Here is a 23065-nt window from a genome sequence, read left to right on the forward strand (position 1 = left end):
ACGATTCTTCAAGAGTTATTGATTATAAAGAGTCAGATAGCCGGACAGTACAGAATCAATATTACTAAGCTGTCCCTTCTCTATCTGTATAATGCCTCCAATTTAGCCAATCTTTCCAGTTTAGAGGTCAAGGAGTTGCTTTCTTCTATAAACAGTTTAGCTACCAAGCTGGAGACAACATTTCTTGTGGAGGCCGCAGTCATAATTAAGGTAATATTACACAGAAAGACAGGCGTGATCCCTCAAATTAGTGATTGATTAGAGCATGTTGAATAGGAGTCAGTGGTGGCCAAGGAACCACGTCTGGCTCTTTGATTCACCATCAGAGGACAGACAGCCTCCCTCCCAGCACATCTCCACTGTGGGTCTTCACAGATTGCAGGGATGTAAGTAGGTAGGGTGGGGATTATCCTGGCAGAGCAAAGCAGGGTTCTGCAGCACAGAGTGGCACCATGAGGACTCTGTGGATAACATGCAGTCTGTGATGTGTGCTGTAGAGGCTAGTGAAAGCTGAGCCAGGAGGCAGCACTGAAGCATCGGCTTCCATTCAAAGCCACGCAGACACATCTACCTCTATTGTCTGCCATGCCTACCTATTTTATCCCCCCCACCTTCGCTGCCATTTGATAAGATTTCACACATTTTTGCATATCACCCTGCATCTTATTCTCATTATGGAAATCGGGGGCTGCTTCTGTGCCACTAGTACTATTAACATATCCAAGGCCAGAGGTGCACACAGTAGAGAAGATTAATGGGATTACATGTGGAATTTAAAATAAAATAAAATAAAATAATCCCCAAATCCATCACATGGCTTTAAGTGCACCTTTTCTGCATCAGGTAAAAACATCACAAAAATGTATCAGATTGATAAAAAAATAATAGAAAAATGTGAACTTTAAGCAAAGTTAGTATGCTGCTTTTGTACACAGGGGTTGTTACTGGATGACTGCTGACAAGAAAACACTCTGACCTTTGCTTCCAAAACAACATGTAATCCAGTTGTCACCAGTACTTTACAATTCATGCACCACCCAACGAGTGGGCTTCTTAAAATAATGTCCTCAGGTACTTGTAATTAAATGCACATGCTTGTGTGCACACAAACGCACCGCCTTGTCACCTCATTGCCGCTTAACTGCCGGACGACTTTTTTCACACTTTAGAGCTCGATCTCATTAACTGAGCACAACCCATTTCTGCTAAAACAGCATGATAATGTGGGAGTTGTCAAATAGAGCAGGTTCTACTTGAGTTACTGCTGTCAGCAAATGCTGAAAACACAATGACTGCTGCCTGCTGCTTAAACATCTCTAAACACAGCACACAAGGCTGCCACTGTATGAGTTATATGTATATAAAAAATAAAATAAAAAAAAGAAGCTGCCAGCTATATGCCTTGTAGATTGAGACTCACAATAGGACATTACTACAGGGTGATCTTTGGGGTTGCACAGACTACTGCACCTATTAGCCTTTTGCCTATTTAAATTGCAGTCAATCTGTTGTGTTCACTCATGCTAAAGAGAGGGATGCAGTGAAATCCCTGCTTAGGGCTCACATCTTCACACCAGAGGAGGATGCAATTTCTTCTTTAAAAAGGCAAATTTCTCATTACTTTTTTGACAACCATTTGAATATCTATATAGACTTAATTTCATGCTTGACCAGGATATCACCATAGATGTAGGCATAAATGGCAAAAACAGAAAGAGTTCCTTTGTACAATCAGACCTAGGAAAAAAGGGTTGATTTGTCTTTGTTTCTTCTTCAATTATTGACAGTTTTTGTTTGAAGTTATATTCAGCAGAGTACAATGCCTCTGCAGGGTTTAAGATTTTTTTATTGTCTAAACGAGGCCAAATTTAAAGCCTCATAACCCATGATGACTAAATGATTTTAATGTAAAATATTTAACAGTACTGTGGTTCTTCTGGCAAAATACAGCAAAACAGTTCCAAAAACAAAGGAAAAGTGCATTCTTTTAGATTGTCATATTAAAGAAACAATTAACAGACCATTGGGTTTTTTCCCCACTGCAAGAGACATTTAATTAGTTCTCTAAATAGTAGCTCGCATTGTTAGCGATGCATTCTCGTGTTCCCATGGTGGATTTAAATAGCCTTTTAAATGCACCAGGGATACACTGAATACAATGCATGTATGTAATTCCACTGCTTTCTGTTTTGTTGTCTTGCTTTGTTGGCATATTCACTTTTACTGTGCATATTCAAAAAGGAGCAAAGGTCATTCTAACATTCAGTTATTTTTCTAATGCACAGCTGGTAGATGTGTAGGAAAATGTATTCCCCCACACTTTAATAACACATCTATTAAAACAAAAAAACCCCAACATTTAGCCCCCCAATCATGCATTTATAATTTCATATATTAAAACTGTCATCTAACATTTATCGGGTGCCTTGTATATAAAAAAAAAGAAAAAAAGAAAAAAATGAATTAAAGCATTGTGATGGTTTAAAAATATTTAGTGCAAGCAGACCACATTTTATTTCTCACATGGACTCATTTCCATTCCAACTTCAGTTTACATGCAAATAAAGGAGCTCTGTGGGAGTTGAGCTACAGTACAGCAATAAACTCTATAACTGAATTAGGTGAAAAAGCCGTTTGTAATGTCAGTTCAATATCTAGGACAAGTTAATGTTGTAATCTAAGCAGCAGCGAGCAACAGCCTGCATCGCTGGAGAGAGGCCAGAAATGCCAAAATGTTCTGCGGCTTCTGATAACACCATGCATCACTTAGCTCTGAGGTTACATACTAAAATATTCAGCAACGTAATCCTTAGTTACAATAAATCATAGCTGGTTCCTTGCAAGTTATCAGGATTGTAAAATGTCTAGAAGGCGTGCAATATGCGCTTAAGTCTCATTGTCAATTTGCGTTTAAAGTCTGTCAGTAGCAGGAGTGAAACCAGGAATAATAAAAATCCAACGGGTCCTTCTGACACCTCCGACTCACTCAAGCATGATCCTAGCTAAGATGACCAGGGGCAGCAGGAGGCCAGATCAGACACGTCTCCCTCCTGAGGTGAGAGTCGCCCCATATTGGTCTAGGAGCTGCAGCGCCACGCCATTGGTCCAACCAAACCCCAGCTGCAGAACAGGGCAACACAGCACAGCATGAGGGGTATTTATATATTCACTAAACCAGCAAACTACAACAGAATAAATACAGGAAATGTAGCCATTGGTTTTCTTAGTATTCCCATCTCATAAACTAAAGTAAAACTGGATGACAACGATTTTCTATCAAAACAATGTTACAAAGAAGAGGAGGAGTGAGAGTGTGTGCATGAGCATGTAAATGTGTTCAAGTTAAACAGGAGAGAAGAGGAATTTTCTGGGCTTTGCATGGAATTAGAAAGACTTGCGTGACTATAAGCACATTAGTTTTACACTGTCAACACATGAAAGGGAAATACCTGAACTTCATATTCTCCTCCACCACCAGGTTTTCCATCTCCGTTCACATCGTACTGTCAGGAGGAAGAAAATTGCACATTCTGAGCCAGCTGTGTTATCACACTGCAACACGAGCTCCAAAGTGCTGAAGCCTTCAAAAACTCACCTTTTCAAACATGGCTTCATACTTAATGTATGCCAGCCAGTTTGTCTTGATCCAGCGCTGGGCCAAATCGAATGCGAGTTTTTTAGCATCCTCTGAAGGTAGCTTGGAAAAACCTGGGTTTTTAAAACATTTAAAAACTATTTAAGCTGCTCAAAGCAGAAATCTGTTAAATGTTTGTAATGTTTCATCTTTATGTTGCCAGCTAATGTCGAATTAAACGATAGCTACATTTACATGCACACTAATATTCTGGAGGTAAACAGCATATTCAGATTCGATACTATGAATCAGGCCTCACTTCTAAATGAGCCTTTTTATGATTAAGCCACATGGGATGTGTTGACTTTAGTACCATCTTTTGGACATTGTTTGCATCTCAGGTGGGATTTTTACTAGAATTAGCAGGGGAAAGTAAAATACAGTGTCACTTTTATACCATTATCCCCCTTGATGATTGGTTATACATGGCTTTGTTTTTGTTTAATTAATGCACTGAGGTAATTCAACAGTAATGCCAACAATTAAAGGGAGTAGACAAACCAAGGAAAGGTTTATAACCCAGTAGTGCAGCTGTCTTTACCGGTCCCATCAGACACCTGATTTCAATGCTGCCGAGAAAGCATTTCAGGTGATGAAGACGTATATATACACATATAAATACATATATGAATGACAGAGAGAGACCCAAAGGAAGGACATTTTGCACACCGTGTCTGATGTGCATAAAAACACTCAATTATAACCAAACGTTTATTGCACTGAATTTAGTCAACAGGCTACAAGCAGCCATTATTATTTCTATTACCAACACCGTTTGTTCTCAAGGAGGCTCGATCACTAAAGCCACTGCACAATAAGTCATAAAAAAAACAAACACCTCAATTTTTTTCCTCCTTGTCTAAGAAATACTAGTACATTATGAAACTGGTCTTAAGAAAAATAGGTGTAATTTTAACAACAGATCTCAGTTTTTCCAAATTCAGTCTTCACAAAGAAACGCCGCTATCATAAATCAGACACGGGTCAGGCATCTCAGTTCAGCCATCTCGCTTCAGTGTGGTATGGAAGGCAAGAAGACGGTAAAACTAAGGATGACTCAGACCTCTAGCTTGGATGATTTTAACAGCACAGACACCTCTAATGACATGAATCATTTTTAACCACTTTTAGCACAATGTGTCTTCCTCCCCATCCCCTCCAAAAAACAGGAAAAAAAAAAAAACCCAAGCCACCCTATACTGCAGTTTGCACACTTTCCAAGGTCATCCTCCAGGTCTAATTGGACCATTTGGATGGCACACCTTTGCCATGTGTTCAACTGTTTACTGAAAATTGCCTAAATCAGCTGAGGACACTTATAATCCAAAGCTACAGATGAGCCGCTGAGCAGACCTGATGAGAATGTTTTATCGGTTACAGATAATCAATAGTCCTAGAAACTGTATTGTAGAAATCCACTGTGCAGAGCTGAGCCTATGTTTAGAATTTGCTGTTCATTTTAAGAAAGAATTACCCACTGACAATAGAACAGGATGTTCTGTTAAGTGCTGAATCATCACTGTGGGTTGGCAGGTGAAGTTCATGGTACCTACCATCGATAAGCATGTGCTGCAGAGGTGGCCACGCATTAGGATAGTCCCACTGCTGCCCAGACTCTTTCAGTGATGTTGGAACTCCATTGGGAAACTGGAGAGCTCCACTCCCCTGCACAGACATTACAAAGCAAGAGTGTGCATAGATGAAAGCTCTGTAGTGCGTTTGTGCCATCTGCTGGTGTGGCTGAGCATGATTTATAAAAGCACGTTGCATCCTGCTGGGAGTTGGCTTCTGAAAAAGAGTTCATGGCTAAAAATCTAAATGTCTCTGCTCCCTCAGCGACTGTCAAGAAGCTCATGAGCCGAGTATTTAAATGCTCAGTTTGCCATCAGAGGAGGGGACTAGTCATGTTGGACATCTGCTTGACATTTTTACAAATGTAATGGGATAAATATATTTTAAAGGGGTCTTTCACACAAATGGCATGATGGGGTCATATAAAAACAATTCTTTCTGGTTTTATATGTCAGTTCTTTGATAACAGCAACAACAAAATTATTCAAGGGCTAATAGTTTCAGTTTCTTGTGGAAACTAATTTGAGGTAAATGTGTATCTTTTCTAGTTTTGATGAACAAAACAGGCAAAATGATCTATTCTTCCAGGAAAATATCAACCAACCTTCAGATACTGTACCGCCTTCTCTCCCATCTCAGGCTGAGAATAGCACTGTGCCCAAATTGGTCCCAGGTTGGAGGGATAAAACTCAAAGTTTTTGGAGTGCGTCATCAGGTTGTAGTCAAACCAGGCTCCCCTCTCAGCATCCCAAAGCACAGACTCTATCGCCTCCAGCCTCCTCGCTGCAGCCTGGTCGTATACTGCAGCTGAGTCACTATCACCTGTCAGGAAGTAACACATCACCGTTATGTAACACCAGTTAGGAATTAAAAAGCCACGCACAAGTTAGTTTCAAGGTTAAAAAGGCTCACCGAGCAGCCGATGAAATGACGCAAGAGTTTTCTCATTGCGGCACAGCAAAGCGTTGAGGTCAGCGGGCAGGATCTGACTGGTGCGCGTGTCTCTCAGGGTGCCACTGTTGTCGCTGCCATCAGCTATATACCAGCGGGAAGTAAAGTCCCAACCAGACTCTGCACCCGTTTTCAGATCCATCCACAGCTGCTCTTTCTTGCCTGAGGGAAAGAAAAAGAAAACACTAGTAGAGCCACAACAAATCAGCATCTAAACTGTGGTACTTACTCGTTAAATATGCAGCCTCATGTTGAGCCATGTTTGTTTTCTAGCACTTTTGTCAGAAGCTTTGGTGATTAAAAAAAAAAAAAAAAAACTTGTCAAAGGAGGAGAAAGCAACTTAAATATACAGCTCCAGTATTTTCCCTTCAAACAGGTTCTCTTTTAAGTGTGGTAAAGTTGTTCAGTGAATGAATGGGTTTTAACATTAAATATTCATTACTCGGGTACTTTCAGAGCAAATTTGTTTTGCACAGATGATCCTCGAGTCTCTGGGAATATAATATTATCCCTTTTCCCACTTTCTCAACTGGAATAAAATGACCATCAGAGTGCAATACATCCCATGAACACTAATAGGCCATTACCATCAGTGAGTCCCTCAGCTAATTCCAGATCGTCCAAATAAGATTCAGGCCTAGAAAGACAGACATGGTTGTTGTAGGTGAGGACATGGAGTATAGTCCCACAACCTAAATATCCATTTGTTATTTATACCAGGTAAACTTCCTTTAAACATACCTGGGCAAGCCCACCTCTACATAATACCGGTTCAGTACATGCTGCTTCCCATTTAATTCTAGATCCACAGAACGGTTCTCCATCCAGAATTGGTACTCCACCTCCAGAACTGGTAAAGCCGCTCTAAACCGATTGTAAAGACAGCAGGAGGTGCTTTTTAATTCACAGTACTTTCACATTGCTTAATATCCTTAAACACAAAACTTAAAGTGTCACATTCTAATTAAGTATGGTAGGAACAACAAAACACCGGAGGCACAGAGAGGCACGAGCACGGAGGTGCTGATGTTTAATATGCTGAAAGAGGCAGAAGGCAGCTAAAGAATGATAATGTGTCTGGCAGGACGTCAGCTGGGGCTAAATATCACCTGAGGAACTCTTTATCCTTGGTTGCTTGATAGTAGCTCTCCACCATTAGAGTGAGGAATGGAGGCTGACTGCGCCTTTCATAGTAAATCCGCCCACCATTTGGAACAAAGCCATATCTGTAGGAGGGAAAAAAATCTTTTATTCCACAAATCTTGAATATCCCCTGAGAGCTCCATTTCCAAAGTGCACAACTTGGGTTACTAAATGACTTATTATTGAAAATTTGCACGGTACACTACCTGCAGCGAGGTGGACATGTTTTTAAGTGCTCTGAATGATGAAAGACGTTTTAAAGGCTTACCTGTTGACAAGGTAGAGGAAGTTTTGGATCATTCCATGGGCTGTATCTGTCATCTCTGACAGCAGGAGCCCGTTGATGACCCAGTAGGAGTCCCTGTTGGACACAGAGACTCGCATCACTTTCTGGGTATGGCACGTAGGTGGGCTATCAGCATAGACCCCTGTCTGGGACTTCCTGTGATCTCTTTTCTCTCTGACCTTGTGATACTCTACCACAGCTGTCAGACAGCTTGGTGAAAGGCTTCATTGTTCACTCACCAATAGTAGAGCTCTCTGAAGCGCCCCCCTGGCACAACAACGGGATGTGGGGTGTAAATCTGAGAGTAGAGCTCTGGGTGATCTTTAACATCAGAATGGATCTGGATGGGAAATCATATTTAATTTAAAATGTTTGGACTGAAGCGTAGGTTAGTGGTGGATCCAACAGCAAAACAAAACTAGAGGAAATAGTGCATCAATATTTCCTAAAACTCAAGAAGAAACTGAAAAAAAAAAAAAAAAAAAAAAAAACACGGATAAAACAAAAGCATAAAATTTGTGAGGAAGGTTGGTTGGATATTAAAGTTGTGTTAGTTTGCTACTCATCACCTTTCTGCCAAGAGATTTCCACAGACCATGGATCTTTTCTGCCCACTCGCGTAGTTTATCATCTGCTATCCCACTCAGGAAGTTTGGCCTGCAAATCAGTCATGTCATGTGGGTACAGTTAAAAACACAGTATAATCTCAGCAGCAAACAAACACTGGATCTCACTTCTCATGCCAGTCCGGCGGAGCCCATGACTCAAACTCTGTCCCTGGTTGATCAAAGCTTGTATTGAGAAACTCCTCCAGTTTCACAGGCGGGATGGTTGTATTTGGAAACTTGCTTGAAAGATTGCGAAAGGCCGACAAAACATCATCTGCAGGGAGAGAGAAGCAACGCAGGAAAGCACATGATTCAGAGCCTTGAATTTTTTTTATTTATTTTAAAACCAGACCGACTTACCAGGAGCCGACCTCAGCTTCATGTCAACAAAATGCTTATCATCGTCAAACAGTTTTGCTTCTTGGACCTGGTGCAAGATGGGCCCGGTGCAGTATATTTCACTGAAATAAAAGGGGTATAAATTATTAACTGTATCATGAAGGTCATGTCTGTATTAGAGCAATACACTCAGTTGCTATCAAAGTCCTGCAGGGAAGCAGTAAATCAATAAAATATAAATATATCATGGAGAGGGGAAAGGTAAGCCTACAGCTTAGTGTGGTTGCACCCCCCCCCCCCCCCCTTCCAAAAAACAAACAAACAAACAAAAAAAAAAAAAACCCCAACACTTTAAACCTGTCAAACAGCCATCTGTAGCAAGTTAAAAAGTTGGCAACCTATCAAATAAGCGACGTTCTGGCGGAAGGACAATGCACAACCGACTGGGCATAGCGTAAAGATGCACCGTATGCAACATTGCAGGTAATAGTCAATATATGTAACGCTTAAGGTAGAGTAACGGGCCAAACCAATTTTTTTTTTTTTTTTTTTTTTTTTTTTTTAAATTACAGAGGACACGTCGGCTAAAACGGGACAGTTTGCAACCCTAGTCTGTAGTCGTGTCATCACTGCCCAGATGAAACGCAGCAAGCCATTAAGCAGAGACCTTTCAGTAGTTTAGATTTCAATCACTGCAGTAATTTGGCATTTTAAATCAAATTTGTCGATTTAGGATTGACCCAAGGTTCCTCTAGTTCTTTTCCTAGACCAGGAAATGACAAATCTCTTGTATCATGGAGACTTTCATGTCCCCTTACACACAAGACCCCCCCCCCACCCCAAAAAAACAAAACAAACACCACCACAGAAGTTTTATTTAAAAGTATATATTAATATAATCCATACCTGTCACATGGTGGAGGAACATCTCCCTTTACGCTAGCAAAGAGAGCCAAAGACAAGAAGCACAACGCTTTCAAGTTGCTCATGTTCAGCTGTAAAGTCAAGTGACGCCAAAGTACAAGCAAGAGTGCTATAAGAGAACTGTCATAAGAGAAATGCCTCCAGGTCAAAGTTTATATAAAGACACAAGATCTGAAGAGGACAGCTGCCTGCTACATTAGTGGCGCCAAGCTTTGAAAGACTCATTAGTCAGGCGAGCAGCAGTGTCCAAGTTCAATTTGCAATATATTTGGAGGAAAAAAAACAAAGAATATATATTTTAAAAAAAAAACCACTTCAGACAATAAATTTCAGTGAGCTTTATTGAACACAACTTTTAATCCAATCCAGTAATATTTATGACATCTTGCATCACTGAAAAATCTGCCAATTAAGCAACCAAATTCAAAATAAAGAAAATTTCACTTAAATTTGGAGCCTTTTTCATGAAACGTGTACTCCATTGAACATTTCATTTTGAAAAGAAAAAAGCGGGGTAACTCAAACCTTTTCGTACCCATTACCTAAACTTTGGATCTTTAGATATCCTGTTTCTGAAGTACCCACAGGCCCCACCCCACATATTTTACTGATGCATAAATTCAGAAAGAAATCCTAAAAAGGACTCCTATCGTCTCTTGACAGTTGAGAGATGGGACGGCCAAATTGTACACAAAAGTTGTGTTATTAATGTGTCACAACAATCAAGAGGACGAACTTATGCATCAGGGCAGCAGGCGCACCAATTCAACCTCCTCCCAAATTTAAAAAAGAAAAAAAAAAAGACCTTAACAAAAGAGACAATTTTATTAACCAATTAGATGCCCAATCTGGGGAAAGATGCTCTTGTCTCAGTCGTTAAGGTTCTCCATGACAGCCACTAGCAGTAAAACTAGCTCCCACATGAAGGCAGCCATACGCTGAACCTCGAAGGGTCGTCAATTTTAGCCTCAAAGCATTTTGCTGCGTCAATTACTGCCAGTGGGCTGATAAGAAACAGACAGCTGCCAAGTGCCTGCACAAACAGATCCCTGTCGACTCCACTAATGCTCAAATTTAATTTTGACTTTAAACGAGAAAAATTCCCCCCACCCCCCCAAAAAACAAACAGCCTAATTATCAGTTTAGATGTGCAAGTATTTCTGGGACAACAGCAGAAGTGTGAGAACAGGGATCAGAGTCTAACCAATGAGAAATACACGGGTAACTAATCATCTCTGCTACACTTGTCTTTTGAAATGAGCTTAAATTAAATGAGCAATACTTCCCATTGGTTAAAACAGTTAAGAGAGCATCTCGCCATATTAAAGGGAACACCTCAGTTACAAAAAGGTTTCAGCTGAACAAAGTGATCAGAGGACCTCAATGCAAATGTAAGGTTGTCACATTGCATATAAAATGCAGAGGTAAAGCCCCAAAACCCAAAACATAAAGCAATAAAGGGCAGAGAAATTAGCCATGAACTCAGCAGGCTGGGATGCCCAAGTTATGTCTTAAACAAGCAGTCTGACATAAAGTAATTTTCTAACCCATCTTGTTCATTCCCCCTCCCTGCACTAGCATGCACTTTACTCCCAAGTGGGTATCTAGTGTGTAAAAAGTAGTGCAGTAAGTGTAGCTGCATGAACCATCTGTGTTTTAAGTGCTGATCAACTTGCTCATGTTTGTTTTTAAAGTATCTTTTGTTAGCTGGTTTCACAAAAGCCAGCCAACTTGCAAAGCACAGAATTTGTTCCTGCTACATTTTAGATGGATTTCAGATGGTTCGTTTTGATGCAGTCGGCCAACATTCTGCAGAAGGAGGGGGACTTCCTGCCCCTCCCTCAATATTAGGAAGTAATGTAGCTGTGCTTAAACAGGGCATAAATCAACGTAACAGCTAATACCGTCGCCACAAAACAAATTATCTGCCAATTCAGCTGCACTGCAGCGAGTAGTAAGTAATAGAATATTTTCTTTTCCAACACCAGCACTCAGTATAAGAGATCTTAAGAGTGTTTCAAGAGTTTCACAAGTCAAGGCTGGTGACAAAGACTTCATTACTCAAATGCACAAGCTTCAGAAAGCCATCTGTCAAGACTCGCACTTGTTAACACTGGAAGCAAAAGAACAAGGGCAACAATTTAAACAGTTAAGTGCATCTTTGAAGAAACATTCCAACAAATATGCATGGGCTAAAAAGATTTTCAGCAATAACTGTCTCTAAAAACATTTCATGAACTACGCCATTTAAATGTTTTAGATTCCGGTAAATTCTGCAATTTCTAAAATTATAAATAAATTCACAGGCCAATATTGCAGATCAAACAAACTGGCAGTTCGGGAAACCATCTCCAGTGCTAACAAGAGGGAAGGGGCGGATGGCTTTTCAGTTTGTCAGGCAGCCTTTTTAACTTGTTTAAAACAATCTTAAAATGAAGGTATATACACAAAGTGTAAGGTGCACCCCAAACGCTGGCTGCACGTCTCACAGAATTAAGTATGGCCACCCACAGGAAGGTGAAACACAGGACGACAAAAGACAGACCGAAGAAGAAATGAGGGAGAAAAAATAAAAATACGCGTCAGGCATTCGCTCCAAATAAACTCCACCAAAATAGGAATCCTCATGACTCATGGCGTTGCAAGGCTGCTTAATTATTTTTAGTGTTCTGATGCTGAAGACAGAGGAAAGAGTTTGGGTCTCTCAGAAGCACAAGTTTTTTTTCACCAATGACTGACAGTCTGGCTGCATCTTGGAGAAAGGGAAAAAACAAAAACAAAAAAAATCCAGCATCTCTGTCCATGGAAATCCAAGTTTGTCCTCATTTATCAGCCAGACTCAAGTTCAGCTTAGCCAGCAAGAAGATAATTCAGACCAGTCTGCCTCCAATCATCTCCAGTTGCTGTGAATGGATGACCCAACCAAAGACGGGTATGAATTCACCTATTTTGTCAGACATTAAATTAGTGTAACAAATTTTCAATTAGGTGAACAGAAATATGTAGCGTGGAGTGGAGAGAGATGACCGATAATGAGGGGTTATTACTTTAGAACAAGCTGAACTGTTTAAGGCACTTGATATTAATTGGATAAAACTTCCGAACTTAAAAGTGGAGAATGGAGGGTGTCCTATCGCTCTCTGTTGGTGCTGGCTTTGTGTCAGTGGTGGATATGAATCATCACAATGTGCACTGATAACTTTTCTGACTTGGTCCCATTCTTTCCTCGTGGTGCCCATGTCTTCAGGGTGTGGTGGTGCAGCAAAGAGCCTTGAAAAGGCAGATGAGTTCTTCCAATAACACATCCATCAAAGCACGCATTCCTAATGGTGGCATCCAAAAAAGGAAGACATACAGCAACTGTACATTTAAAAAAAAAAAAATCCAAAGATGTGGGGGATGAAGTAGAATACAGAGGGGAGTGGAGGATGGATTGGTCTCTAGAAAAAGGAGAAGGGAAAAAAAAAATATCACATTAGACCAGACTGTTCAACAACTCTGTACATGCACGAGGACATTCCTGACACCATGATTGAAATGCCTAAATAATTCTTATCATCAAAATCAAGACAGATTTGCTGGAAGCAACCTGTATAAATGTATCAACTCAGGGGTCATTAGCAGATATCAAACTTCTACAAGGATATATTAAGGATGGTAAAGACATTTCATCTTCTGTTACCTGGAAACACTGTACCAAAAAAATAAATAAATAAAAAAATAAAAAATAAATGGCCACGAGCTGTGGGTAGTGACCGAAAGAACGAGATCGCGGATACAAGCAGCAGAAATGAGCTTCCTCCGAAGGGTGGCTGGCCTCTCCCTTAGCGATAGGGTGAGAAGTTCGGCCATCCGGGAGGGGCTCAGAGTAGAGCAGCTGCTGCTCCACATCGAAAGGAGCCAGCTGAGGTAGTTCGGGCATCTGACAAGGATGCCCCCTGGGCGCCTCCTGGGTGAGGTGTTCCAGGCATGTCCCACCGGGAGGTGGTCCCGGGGCAGACCCAGGACACGCTGGAGAGATTATATCTCTCGGCTGGCCTGGGAACGCCTTGGTGTTCCCCCGGATAAGCTGGAGGAGGTGGCTGGGGAGAGGGAGGTCTGGGCCTCTTTGCTTAGGCTGCTGCCCCCGCGACCCGGCCTCGGATAAAGCGGATGAAGATGGATGGATGGATGGGGGGAGGGGAAAAAAAAAAAAAAAAAAAAGCCTCCTTGTCCTTTTTCCTAGCTATTTTTCCTTGATCTCAGAAACTTTGTAAGATCATAGCAAGGTTTGAAGCAGAATTTATAAGGAATTAAGACAACAGCACATAAACTTGGGACTAAGACGTGCATCTCATTCCTAACCAATATATTCCTATCTGAATGTTCAATGTAACTTGTCCCAGCTGACCAAGGGGGAAAAAACCCTAAAATGTTGGCAATGAAACAACGGCTGTAATGTAATTCTTTGGTGCATTTAAAAAAAACAAAAAAAAAATCATGGCATCAGCTCGATAGGCTTTTATTACAGCAATATTAATGTTCATAGTTCACATGTGGCTTTAACCGCCTGTTGAAGCAGCAGCAAACAGAAAACACTTCTGAACACTCACATGATCTGCTCTGCTGTTTCAGTGATCGTTTCAATGTGTCCTCTGCTGAAGGAGGTGATAAAGGAAGCACTGAAGTATCTTTTTAGTATTTAGAGAATTCGACTGCGATTATGGCCAACACGCTGATACTCTGCATAACAGCAGTGACGTAGCAAAATTGACCATTTGAATACACACCATTTTTCACACTGCAAATATACACACTATATTACATTGAAAAACCTTTGTAGATTTCTTTTGCCATCTTTAAAAATAAAACACACTTGCCTCACTGGATATATGTTCACTAAGAGCAGCAAGAAAAGCACAGTCCAGGTAATGACAGTAATCATGGCTAAATTGTATTTAGTTGTGTCAGCAAGGTGCCGAAGTATCCAGCATACCAAGCAGCAAAGCACTAGCTCTGCAACAGCTCATATCCATCAGCTCGTTTGTAAAACTTATTCGAACCGGCAGGATGAAAAAGATTAAATCACAGGAGATAAATTATCTTCCGACCATCTATAAACCAGCTGGTTGCATATCTGTGTACTCACTGGCTCATGGCTTGACTTCTTCGCCACTCTCACTGTGGTACTCTGCCACGTATAGGCTCTTGTCAATGATGCCAGGGATGGGCTTTATTTCTGTTCCAAGCTGTTCCTCAATCCCTTTCAGGTTGAAGCGATCGTCATACGTGATGAGGTTGATAGCTAGACCCAGGTGTCCGAAGCGGCCTGGAAATTATGGTAGTCAAGAGCTTAAATAATTGCTTTAGCATTTTTTGCTGCATAAAATGCATTTATATTGCAGACAAGAGTGAAACAGTTAAAGCAAAAAGGATGAAAACAGTCCGAGTCACGGCCCTTACCAGATCTACCGATGCGATGAAGGTACGTTTCTCCCAGCTTAGGAAAATCAAAATTGATCACAACATTCACAGCTTGAATGTCGATTCCTCTTGTGAAGAGGTCTAGAGGGGGAAAGTAATAAAGATCAAACCACGCAGGATAGAACATTAAAGAAAATAGGCTTGCGCAAATCAGTCACTACAAAAAAACAAAAGCAAAAACAAACTAGAGATGTACACAATAGAACAGCTCAGTTTCACCATCAAAAACTACTACTACTAATAATAGCAGTAATAAAAATCCTCTCTCAGTTTCTTTCAACTCCTACTGGTAAAATGCGGCAGTTGTACACACGTTTCTTTCACTTACCAGTGCAGACTAGATTCCGGCACAGGCCATTTCTGAAGTCGTGGAATACACGGTTACGATGTTCCTGGAAAACGATTTTTTTAAAAATGCATTTAGAAGCAGATTTATTCACTTCAGAGCATCATTTAATTACATAAGGATAAATTACATAGAGATAATGCATGCCTTTTTACTCTCATAACACTTGTCCACAACTGATGTAAACCATGTTAGGTGAGGTATAAGCACATATGCTGAGTCAGTAACTAAGCTGTCATCTCAGGTATTCATAACATGCAAAAACAAATGACAAGTAAAGCAGTGGAAAATCTGTTTGTGCAGCAACCCAAGTGTTAACAGTTCTATTTTTTTATCATGTAGTCAGTCTGGGGACTGGCAGTGCCAACTCTCCATAAACAGGATGTTGGAGTGAACAGCAGTTCTTGCAAAAATCAATTGTGCATTTTGGTGAACAAGCTTTTCTGGGGCAGTACTTTAAGCTGACCTGTCTCATCTTTGCATGAATGTAGAAACATGAATATCCAAGCTGGGAGATCTTCTTGGCAAGGAGCTCCACTCTCTGAGACGAGTTGCAGAAGATTATGGATTGGTTGATCTGGAGCTAAAAATAAATGATGCAAATAAATATGTAAACAATTGCATGTTCATCAGACTCTTCCTATTTATACATTTTTTTATTATTTACACGTGCAGAGAGGCAAAACTCACCCTGGAAAACAAGGTGTTGAGGCAATGGACTTTTTGCCTTTCAGTTACATAAGCATAATACTGAGTCACACCCTTCAGTGTAAGCTCCTCCATTAGGTTGATTTCATAGGGTTTCTGCAAGTGTGAATTCTACAAAAATACATAGAAATGATTATATACAGGTTGAAATGCAAGTTGTAGCATTGTAAAGCTTATTTTAAATCACAAGTTCATGAATAAGGAACCAAAATGTACCATGAACTTCTGCACGCTGAGAGGGAAGGTTGCAGAATAAAGCAAAATCTGCCTCTGCTTGGGCAAAAAGCCCAGGATCTCCTCCATCATGACCACAAAGTCCTGAGACAGGAGCTTGTCAGCCTTTTGAACAGGAGATGGGGGGGGGGGGGGGACATTTAGCTCCATTACCTGACTGACCCAAATTATCTAAATGCACTTATTTAGAAAAAAAGGTCTAATAAAAGTAAACAGCTTCACTCACTTCATCTAGAACGATCATCTGCACTTGACCAACTTTGGCCACTCCTTTCTTGATGAGGTCTAAAATCCTTCCAGGTGTGGCAATGACCACATGTACTGAAAAATAAAAAGCAAAAAGGTAACAATAATTAAGGTCTACCACATTTTCTGAGAATGGCAGCGTTATCAAAATTTACGTGTCCACATTTCAGTGGAGGAATGATGGTAAATGATCACGATTATCATATTGCTGATATTCAGCCGCTGAGGAATGTTCAACAAAAGCTATATTGACAACTTTAACAAAAAAATCAATATGCATTTGACAGTAATCAGATCAATACATGTGTTTTCATTAGTTAACATTTCAGACATCAGCATTGACTGCCTGCGAAATGTGTGTGTGTGTTTACGGGGGTCTATTTTTTGTACTGGCTACAGATAAGATCAGGCAAAAACTTGAAAATTAAGCCAGACTGTGCTTATCATCTTTTCTCCTTTGCAGATCTCAGTGCAGCTTATAATGCCTTCCTTTGATGCACTCATGTTTGTTTGTTTAAGTATAGATGAAGATTTTCATTCACTCCAATCAAATGAGCTTTGGTAGCAATCATATAGTATACAATAGCAACATTTAGGATTCAACTAGAGATGTACCAAAGATCCAGGAATATTTCAATTTACATCTTCTTAAAAAAAAAAAAAAAAAAAAAAATCGTCACTGAGACAGACAGTAAAGCAGACGATTCAGATCGCCCCTGATTTCAGACTGTATGAGGAAATCCATGCAGGAGATTGCACAGACTTCAGCGTGAAATAATCATGTTGACTCCCACCAAGAGTATTTAGCATTAACTAAAGCTAAACTTAGAAGAAGAGTAGCTGAGGGAGGAGGGGAAAAAAACCTTAGTTAAATGGAAAAAATAAGCTAAACTGTAAATTTGCAAATCAAAATTTTGTTAATACAGATTGAGTTTCAGTTTTAGTTGGTTTGTTAAAATTTGCCAGTACAACTCAAAGATTTGTTGTTTACTGGGAGGGGGACGCATTACATTAATGCAAGTCAACTGTCTTCACTAACTGTTGTATTGTTAGATTAATTTCCAGTTTTCCTAAATCTTACTCCTGGAAAATACCTTCCATATAATAACACTGAAACCAATAAAAATAAATAAAAGATAGGCAGTGTTATAAAATATAAGACTGTAATAAGTGATGTTACGTGTGAAAGGTTACCCGTTTCATCGAGTCTCATGATGTCATCACGGAGATTGGTTCCACCTGTGGTTGCCATGACCTTCACACCACCCATGTGTTTGCTGACCTGGATACATATTTGGCTTACTTGCAGAGCCAGTTCTCTGGTGGGCACTATGACCAAAGCTGGAAAAAGAGAAGACTTATTTATTATCATTTTATTAAACATTTGCAAGTAATTAAGAATAGGATCAAATGCAATGGTACTACTACATTTTCAAGCATCAAAAACAAATTAAAATAAAACATGCTCCGATCAGTAACATGTCTCAGACCTTGTCCCACCACTTTCATTTTTATGAGGACACAATGAATCAACAAAAAAAGATGTTTACATGTCTTTATCAGACACTGTTGTATTCATAACATAGTCAAAAACAGTCTTCAGAAAAGAGAATAAAAATGTAGTTGCATGTTAAATGGAGCAAAACAAACTAGACCATCAATAACAGGAAACCTAGCCTCGAGCAAAATAATGCATTTGGATGAGGATCTGATTTTGTGCTCTTGAAGCAGAAAACTCTAGAAGAGAAGCTGACATTTAGGGATCGCATGTGTAGCACGATTGTGTAACACGTGATTTGCAATTTATAATGTTTTTGGTTAAACGTGAGTATGTTGTAAACCATTTCAGCAGCACCGTTGTGCAGAATTTACAGTGTGTATATATAGTTGCCATTTTATTTTGGAAACACTGAACAGCAAATGTCAAAATATATCAACTGTTTATACAACTACAGTTTGTTTCTCCTGTTATCCTAAGTAAGTAATATTAAAATTGGCATTAGAAAAAAAAAATGTAAATGTTGATGACTTTTGCATTTCTAGTTAAATTTCAATACTAAAGCAGTTGTTTTTTGGTATCATTGATTTGACCAAATCATCAGTAAAGGCTCATTATGTGTCGAGGTTTATCAAAGGCATACTGATTTCATTTTCACCCCCCTCTTTTTTTAACAACTCACTTAATGACTTTCAAATGAGGCAAGCTAAAATTCAACATTTATAATAAAAAAATAAATCTTATTGAAAATGAGCTCTCTCACCTTGTATGCAATCCTTCTTCAGGTCAATGCGTTCAAGTAAGGGAATGAGGTAGGCTCCACTCTTTCCCGTGCCATTCTTGGCTCTGGCCAAAATATCTCTTCCTGACAGTGCAATGGGGATGCTCTCCTCCTGCAGACAAAGAGAAATACAAAGAATACTTTTTGCTTCAGTCACATCACACATCTACTTAATTTATTCTAGTGCAAACATGTAATACAATTGTTCTGAGTGGAAGGTAAAACGTTAATTTTTCAAGTTCCATTTACTTTGTCTACTAACAGCCCATACACACATCCACCCACCCTGCAGTTTGCCTTTCTGAAATAGGCCACCACTCATTAGCATACTTTGTTTACATCGTTCCTTCCGATGGATAAGTGCTGAGAAACTGAAACTTATTCTGTGCAGCCGAGAGTGATTCTAAAGCTTATAAATGAAGTGTAATAAACCAAATTTGCCAAACAAGCTACTAAAGATGTTAAACTCATGAAAGTGCAGAAAGACAACTGAGGAGATGGGCGCCACATGTCACATAGCCAAGTGAAAGTCCCTGGGTTCAAGTCTCTCCCCACTTTCCTTTCCTTACCATTGTCATTGTTTCACTTTCCAATAAAGGCAAAAATGACACAGAAAAAACAAAAAACAAACAAGGCAATCTTTTTTTTTTTTTTTTTTAAAGATAACTGATGAAATCAAAGCTGAAATGCATAACCTGGGTACAACAAATGTACAAACATTGTGTGTCAGTCCACCCACTAAGTAATAAGAAATATCACGGTATGTCCAAGAGGTTTCACCAGAGTTTTTAGGACACATGCTAACAGGCACTACCTAAACAACCTAATAGGTACTACAATGCTCCTGAGCCATACTGCAGGAATAGCAATTTTCACAGGTTTGAAGAATTAACTGTTACATTTAACCTTTAATAGTCAACTAAAAACTGTTGACTACATTTAACACTGATCACGTGTCAATGTCAAAGAACTCGTCTGTCCTTTTATGCACTACAATCTATTCTGTAAGTGCCAAAGTATGCACTTCCTTATGCACAAACATGCCTTCTTGTTCAGCCGTCAAATCAAAGCAGTCTTAACATACCTGGATTGGAGATGGCTTTTCCCAGCCCATCTCAAAGATTCCCATAAGCAGCTCCCTCTTTAGGCAATAATCTTCAAACTCATTGCCTTTAGTTGCAGTCACATCCTGTAATTGTCACAGAATGATTGTATATGAAGAAGAGTACTGACAGCTTGTGTGGAACACATTAATATAACAGTGATTGTAGGCTTGTATAAAAATGACTTATTAAACACAGCACTGAATATTTTTATTCACAGCCCAAAAAAAAAAACAAATGAGTAATAGGATATATAAGCTTCCAGGTCAAAAGAAACATGTTACCAACCGAAGTTTTCATCCTCATGTCCTTTGGGGGCAATTTCAAATTTTTCTTCCAGTCATCTCCAGGCCTGTGGAGGCCAGAATTATTATTAACAAGCAGTATCACATTTAACTGACAGCAGTAGTTGTAATGAGAAGTCAAAATAGTTTAATTTTAGTATTAAATAACTTACTTGATGACAGCATTTGTTGTAGGGGCTGGCTGGGAGTTTCCATTGTTGATTGTGCCTTTCATCTGGTTAAGCTGCTGCTGCGGCCCTCCTCCACCTCCACCTGGTGCTCCAGCAGGCTTCACTGAGCCTCTGAGCTGTCCATTCTGGTTGGGCAAGCCCAGAATCACTGGGTTCTCCGTTCTGGCGGTGCTCATGTTGACTTGGCTCAACTTTATTCCAACAGCAATGAAACCTTTAACAGTTTCCAGGTGAAGTGAGTCCACTCAAACATAAAAATTGCCCTTGCCTTTTTAAATCTTAATCAACTAAAGGTAAATACTAAATCATTTACTCTTCAACAATGTCTTTTGTGATATCAAGTGTCCAGAAACAAATTCCTCTTCTCGTTTTTTATAAGACTTCTATGCATGGAAATTAAATTAGGGCTTAGCATAGATAAATTTTGTCAACATTATCTGGAATACTCCAAGAGAGCTTCGCAAGCGTTCAAGCATTGGCCGACAGTTCAGCTAGCCATCTTGATTAGCTAAACTGGGCCGCTGTGTCCTTCCTCGGGGCTGTCCAAACCTAAAACACACAAGACAGCGTTAGAAATGGCAAAATAGAAACATCGGTGGAATAACAGCTCCCCAGCATGCAGTCCTCGGGTTTGGTGAGACTTAAAGTCACCATTTTGCCAACGGACAGCAGAAACACTTGACGGCTGGCCTAATGTCAAAAGTTAGCCGACACAGCGCTGACAGCGAATGTTATTTAGCTTCGCAAACAATGAATAAGCGGCCTTGATAAATTAAGAGCATTGGCAAATTAAGTGTACAGTTGGATAAGAATGTGCTGCATGTGATTTCTACTGGATGCATACTTTAATGGTTCAACGGTGATTAGTGTACTCGTTTAATAAAAAAAAAAAATCTACCCTCGAAGGAAGAGTAGGTAGGCTAGTTACAGACATGACTTTCTGGTACATTAATTTCAAGCTTTTCACGTTAATCAACACGACAATACCGAATTCATATACATTTATTCCAGCCAATATTACACGATTAAGTCATCTGACCATTTTAAATGTCAGCCCAATAACAAGACTGACTGGCTATCCGCCATCAACCAGCATTAACTTTAGCTGCAATGAGATTGCCGTGCTAGGTCTGCTAGCAAGGCTAGCGACGGTAAAATAATAAACACTAAAGCCTAGTGTTATCTACAAGAAATATCAGCTGAACCTAAAGCAATGATCTATTCGTGAATTGAAGCAGATTCATTATAAGGACGTTTACCTTGAGCTATTGAAATAGCCGGTGCCGTAAGCGGTATTTGTGAGCAATCTTTAGCTAACTACCAACGAGTCTCGTCAGAGTCAAGCAAACGTCCAAGATGGCTTCCACCCGTATTTGAACCCGCCCCCATCCAACGAATCAGCTGATTTCATTTCAAATCAAGGAGCTGTGAGGTCTCCTCCTAAAATAATCCTCTCTAACATTTAAATATTTTATCTATCTGCGATGGTACCAACGCGGCCGGTGCAGCCACATCGTCTCTGTTGATAGTGTTTACCATCCGTGCTCTCTGCGCCTCATGTTCATGCACATGCAAACACTGCAGCTGTGTTGTGAGTTGGGTTGTGAATGTTATTGCTCTTCAAAAATTGTATAAAACGAAGCTGCTCTCCTGGGTGTCATGTGGAGAGCAAGGTTTCAATACACTCTCAGTGATTCCTGTGTGGTTGTTGATTCTCGCTTAATTAATGCGGCATCAGCAGCTGTGTATTGTTGTTGTTGTTGTTGCTCAGTTTATTTTGTGAGTTCTTTTTGTTTGTTTGTTTTAAATTATTTTTAATGTGAATTTTAATGTGATTTGAACAGAATGTCTCATCATTTCTCAGAGTGCTCTAAAACCCATCTATTTGTAACTTTTAGGCTGCACTGTTGTGATTCAGTGTCACCAGGCTGGCCTAAAAGCTTTCTGAAAAGCCTTCAGTTGATCTAAAATGTTACAGAGAGAGTACAAACAAAGATTAAAAAGAGAGATCATAGTTTCACATATTAGCATCTCCTCTTTGGATCCCTTTTTTATATATAACTGAATGTAAAATGCTTCTCACAAACATCATCGCAGATCTTCAGGCACCATTCTATCACAAACAACAAAGATGGAGTTACTTTTAACTGCTCCCCTAGTCACAAGTTGCCACAGCCCCAGATATTTGATTTGACAGATTTTTATGCTAGATGCCATTCTTAACACAATCCCAGCATACCAATATGATCTCAATACACTATCAGAGTACTCTGATCTCAGAGTGTAGACATTTTTTTGTTCATAGTGAAAAAGCAGAATGGGATGCAGAGCATTTAGTTATCAGGCCCCTCTCAAGATAAACACACATCCTTTCTACCTTAAAGTTGGGCCTTAAATCGCCCACCTGTTACAGACAGACAGTGTTGTGGTTGTTATGGTCAGGGAGAAAAGATCATACAGAAATCAAATAAATATTTTTTTAATGATAGATATTTGTCTGTACAGTAAGGGATAGGTGTGGATGTAGCGTCATCCATGTGTTTTGGTGCATCACTGCCACCTGTTGTACAGACACTGAAGGTATCCTGTAATAATGTGTTGGTTAGGGAGAACATTAAAGTTTACCAACCAGAGGTCTCTGTTCTACACTCTTTGTCTTTCTTTTCTTGTGTGCCACACATAAAACTAATGCCGCATTAGATGATGTAAACTTTTTTGATGCTCAGTTTATTTTGTGTGCGGAGAACACTGTG

General features: G+C 39.8%; 2 protein-coding genes across 2 annotated transcripts; both read right to left on the reverse strand.

The window, feature by feature from the left end:
• Positions 1-2316: 2316 nt before the first annotated feature.
• Positions 2317-9642, reverse strand: treh (trehalase (brush-border membrane glycoprotein)). Its single transcript, XM_086262199.1, has 15 exons — positions 9441-9642; positions 8556-8656; positions 8322-8469; positions 8157-8244; positions 7827-7927; positions 7570-7662; positions 7268-7384; positions 6900-7022; positions 6746-6795; positions 6119-6319; positions 5811-6028; positions 5188-5299; positions 3596-3708; positions 3450-3503; positions 2317-3120 (listed from the first exon to the last, which is right to left on the reverse strand). The coding sequence occupies exons 1-15, from the start codon at positions 9521-9523 to the stop codon at positions 3034-3036; spliced, it is 1689 nt and encodes a 562-aa protein (XP_086118325.1). The 5' UTR covers positions 9524-9642; the 3' UTR covers positions 2317-3033.
• A 134-nt stretch (positions 9643-9776) lies between these two features.
• ddx6 (DEAD (Asp-Glu-Ala-Asp) box helicase 6) lies at positions 9777-21725 on the reverse strand. Its single transcript, XM_086262200.1, has 14 exons — positions 21572-21725; positions 20295-20861; positions 20126-20189; positions 19819-19923; positions 18717-18846; positions 17650-17796; positions 16436-16530; positions 16192-16314; positions 15958-16086; positions 15734-15850; positions 15250-15313; positions 14901-15002; positions 14587-14766; positions 9777-12898 (listed from the first exon to the last, which is right to left on the reverse strand). Exons 2-13 carry the CDS (start codon positions 20486-20488, stop codon positions 14591-14593), a joined length of 1446 nt encoding a protein of 481 aa, XP_086118326.1. The 5' UTR covers positions 20489-20861; positions 21572-21725; the 3' UTR covers positions 9777-12898; positions 14587-14590.
• Between the last annotated feature and the right edge of the window lie 1340 nt (positions 21726-23065).

This window comes from Aulonocara sp. 'chitande type north' Nkhata Bay, linkage group LG14 (assembly GCF_057382095.1).
Source record: "Aulonocara sp. 'chitande type north' Nkhata Bay isolate Kocher_YH1m ecotype deep benthic linkage group LG14, A_spYH_male_GT1.1, whole genome shotgun sequence".
Classification (NCBI taxonomy): Eukaryota; Metazoa; Chordata; class Actinopteri; order Cichliformes; family Cichlidae; genus Aulonocara; species Aulonocara sp. 'chitande type north' Nkhata Bay.

What these genes read in the sequence shown, in the direction of transcription:
- treh (XM_086262199.1), bottom strand. Translation starts at nt 9,523, where the DNA reads ATGAGCAACTTGAAAGCGTTGTGCTTCTTGTCTTTGGCTCTCTTTGCT. An exon ending in GCAGCACATGCTTATCGATG is followed by an intron (nt 3,709 to 5,187) that starts GTAGGTACCATG and finishes TTAAAAACCCAG; the next exon opens with GTTTTTCCAAGCTACCTTCA. An exon ending in GAGGAGAATATGAAGTTCAG is followed by an intron (nt 3,121 to 3,449) that starts GTATTTCCCTTT and finishes CCTGTTCTGCAG; the next exon opens with CTGGGGTTTGGTTGGACCAA.
- ddx6 (XM_086262200.1), bottom strand. Translation starts at nt 20,488, where the DNA reads ATGAGCACCGCCAGAACGGAGAACCCAGTGATTCTGGGCTTGCCCAAC. An exon ending in CATGAGACTCGATGAAACGG is followed by an intron (nt 16,531 to 17,649) that starts GTAACCTTTCAC and finishes TTTATTTTTCAG; the next exon opens with TACATGTGGTCATTGCCACA. An exon ending in AGATGATCGTTCTAGATGAA is followed by an intron (nt 16,315 to 16,435) that starts GTGAGTGAAGCT and finishes CCTGTTCAAAAG; the next exon opens with GCTGACAAGCTCCTGTCTCA.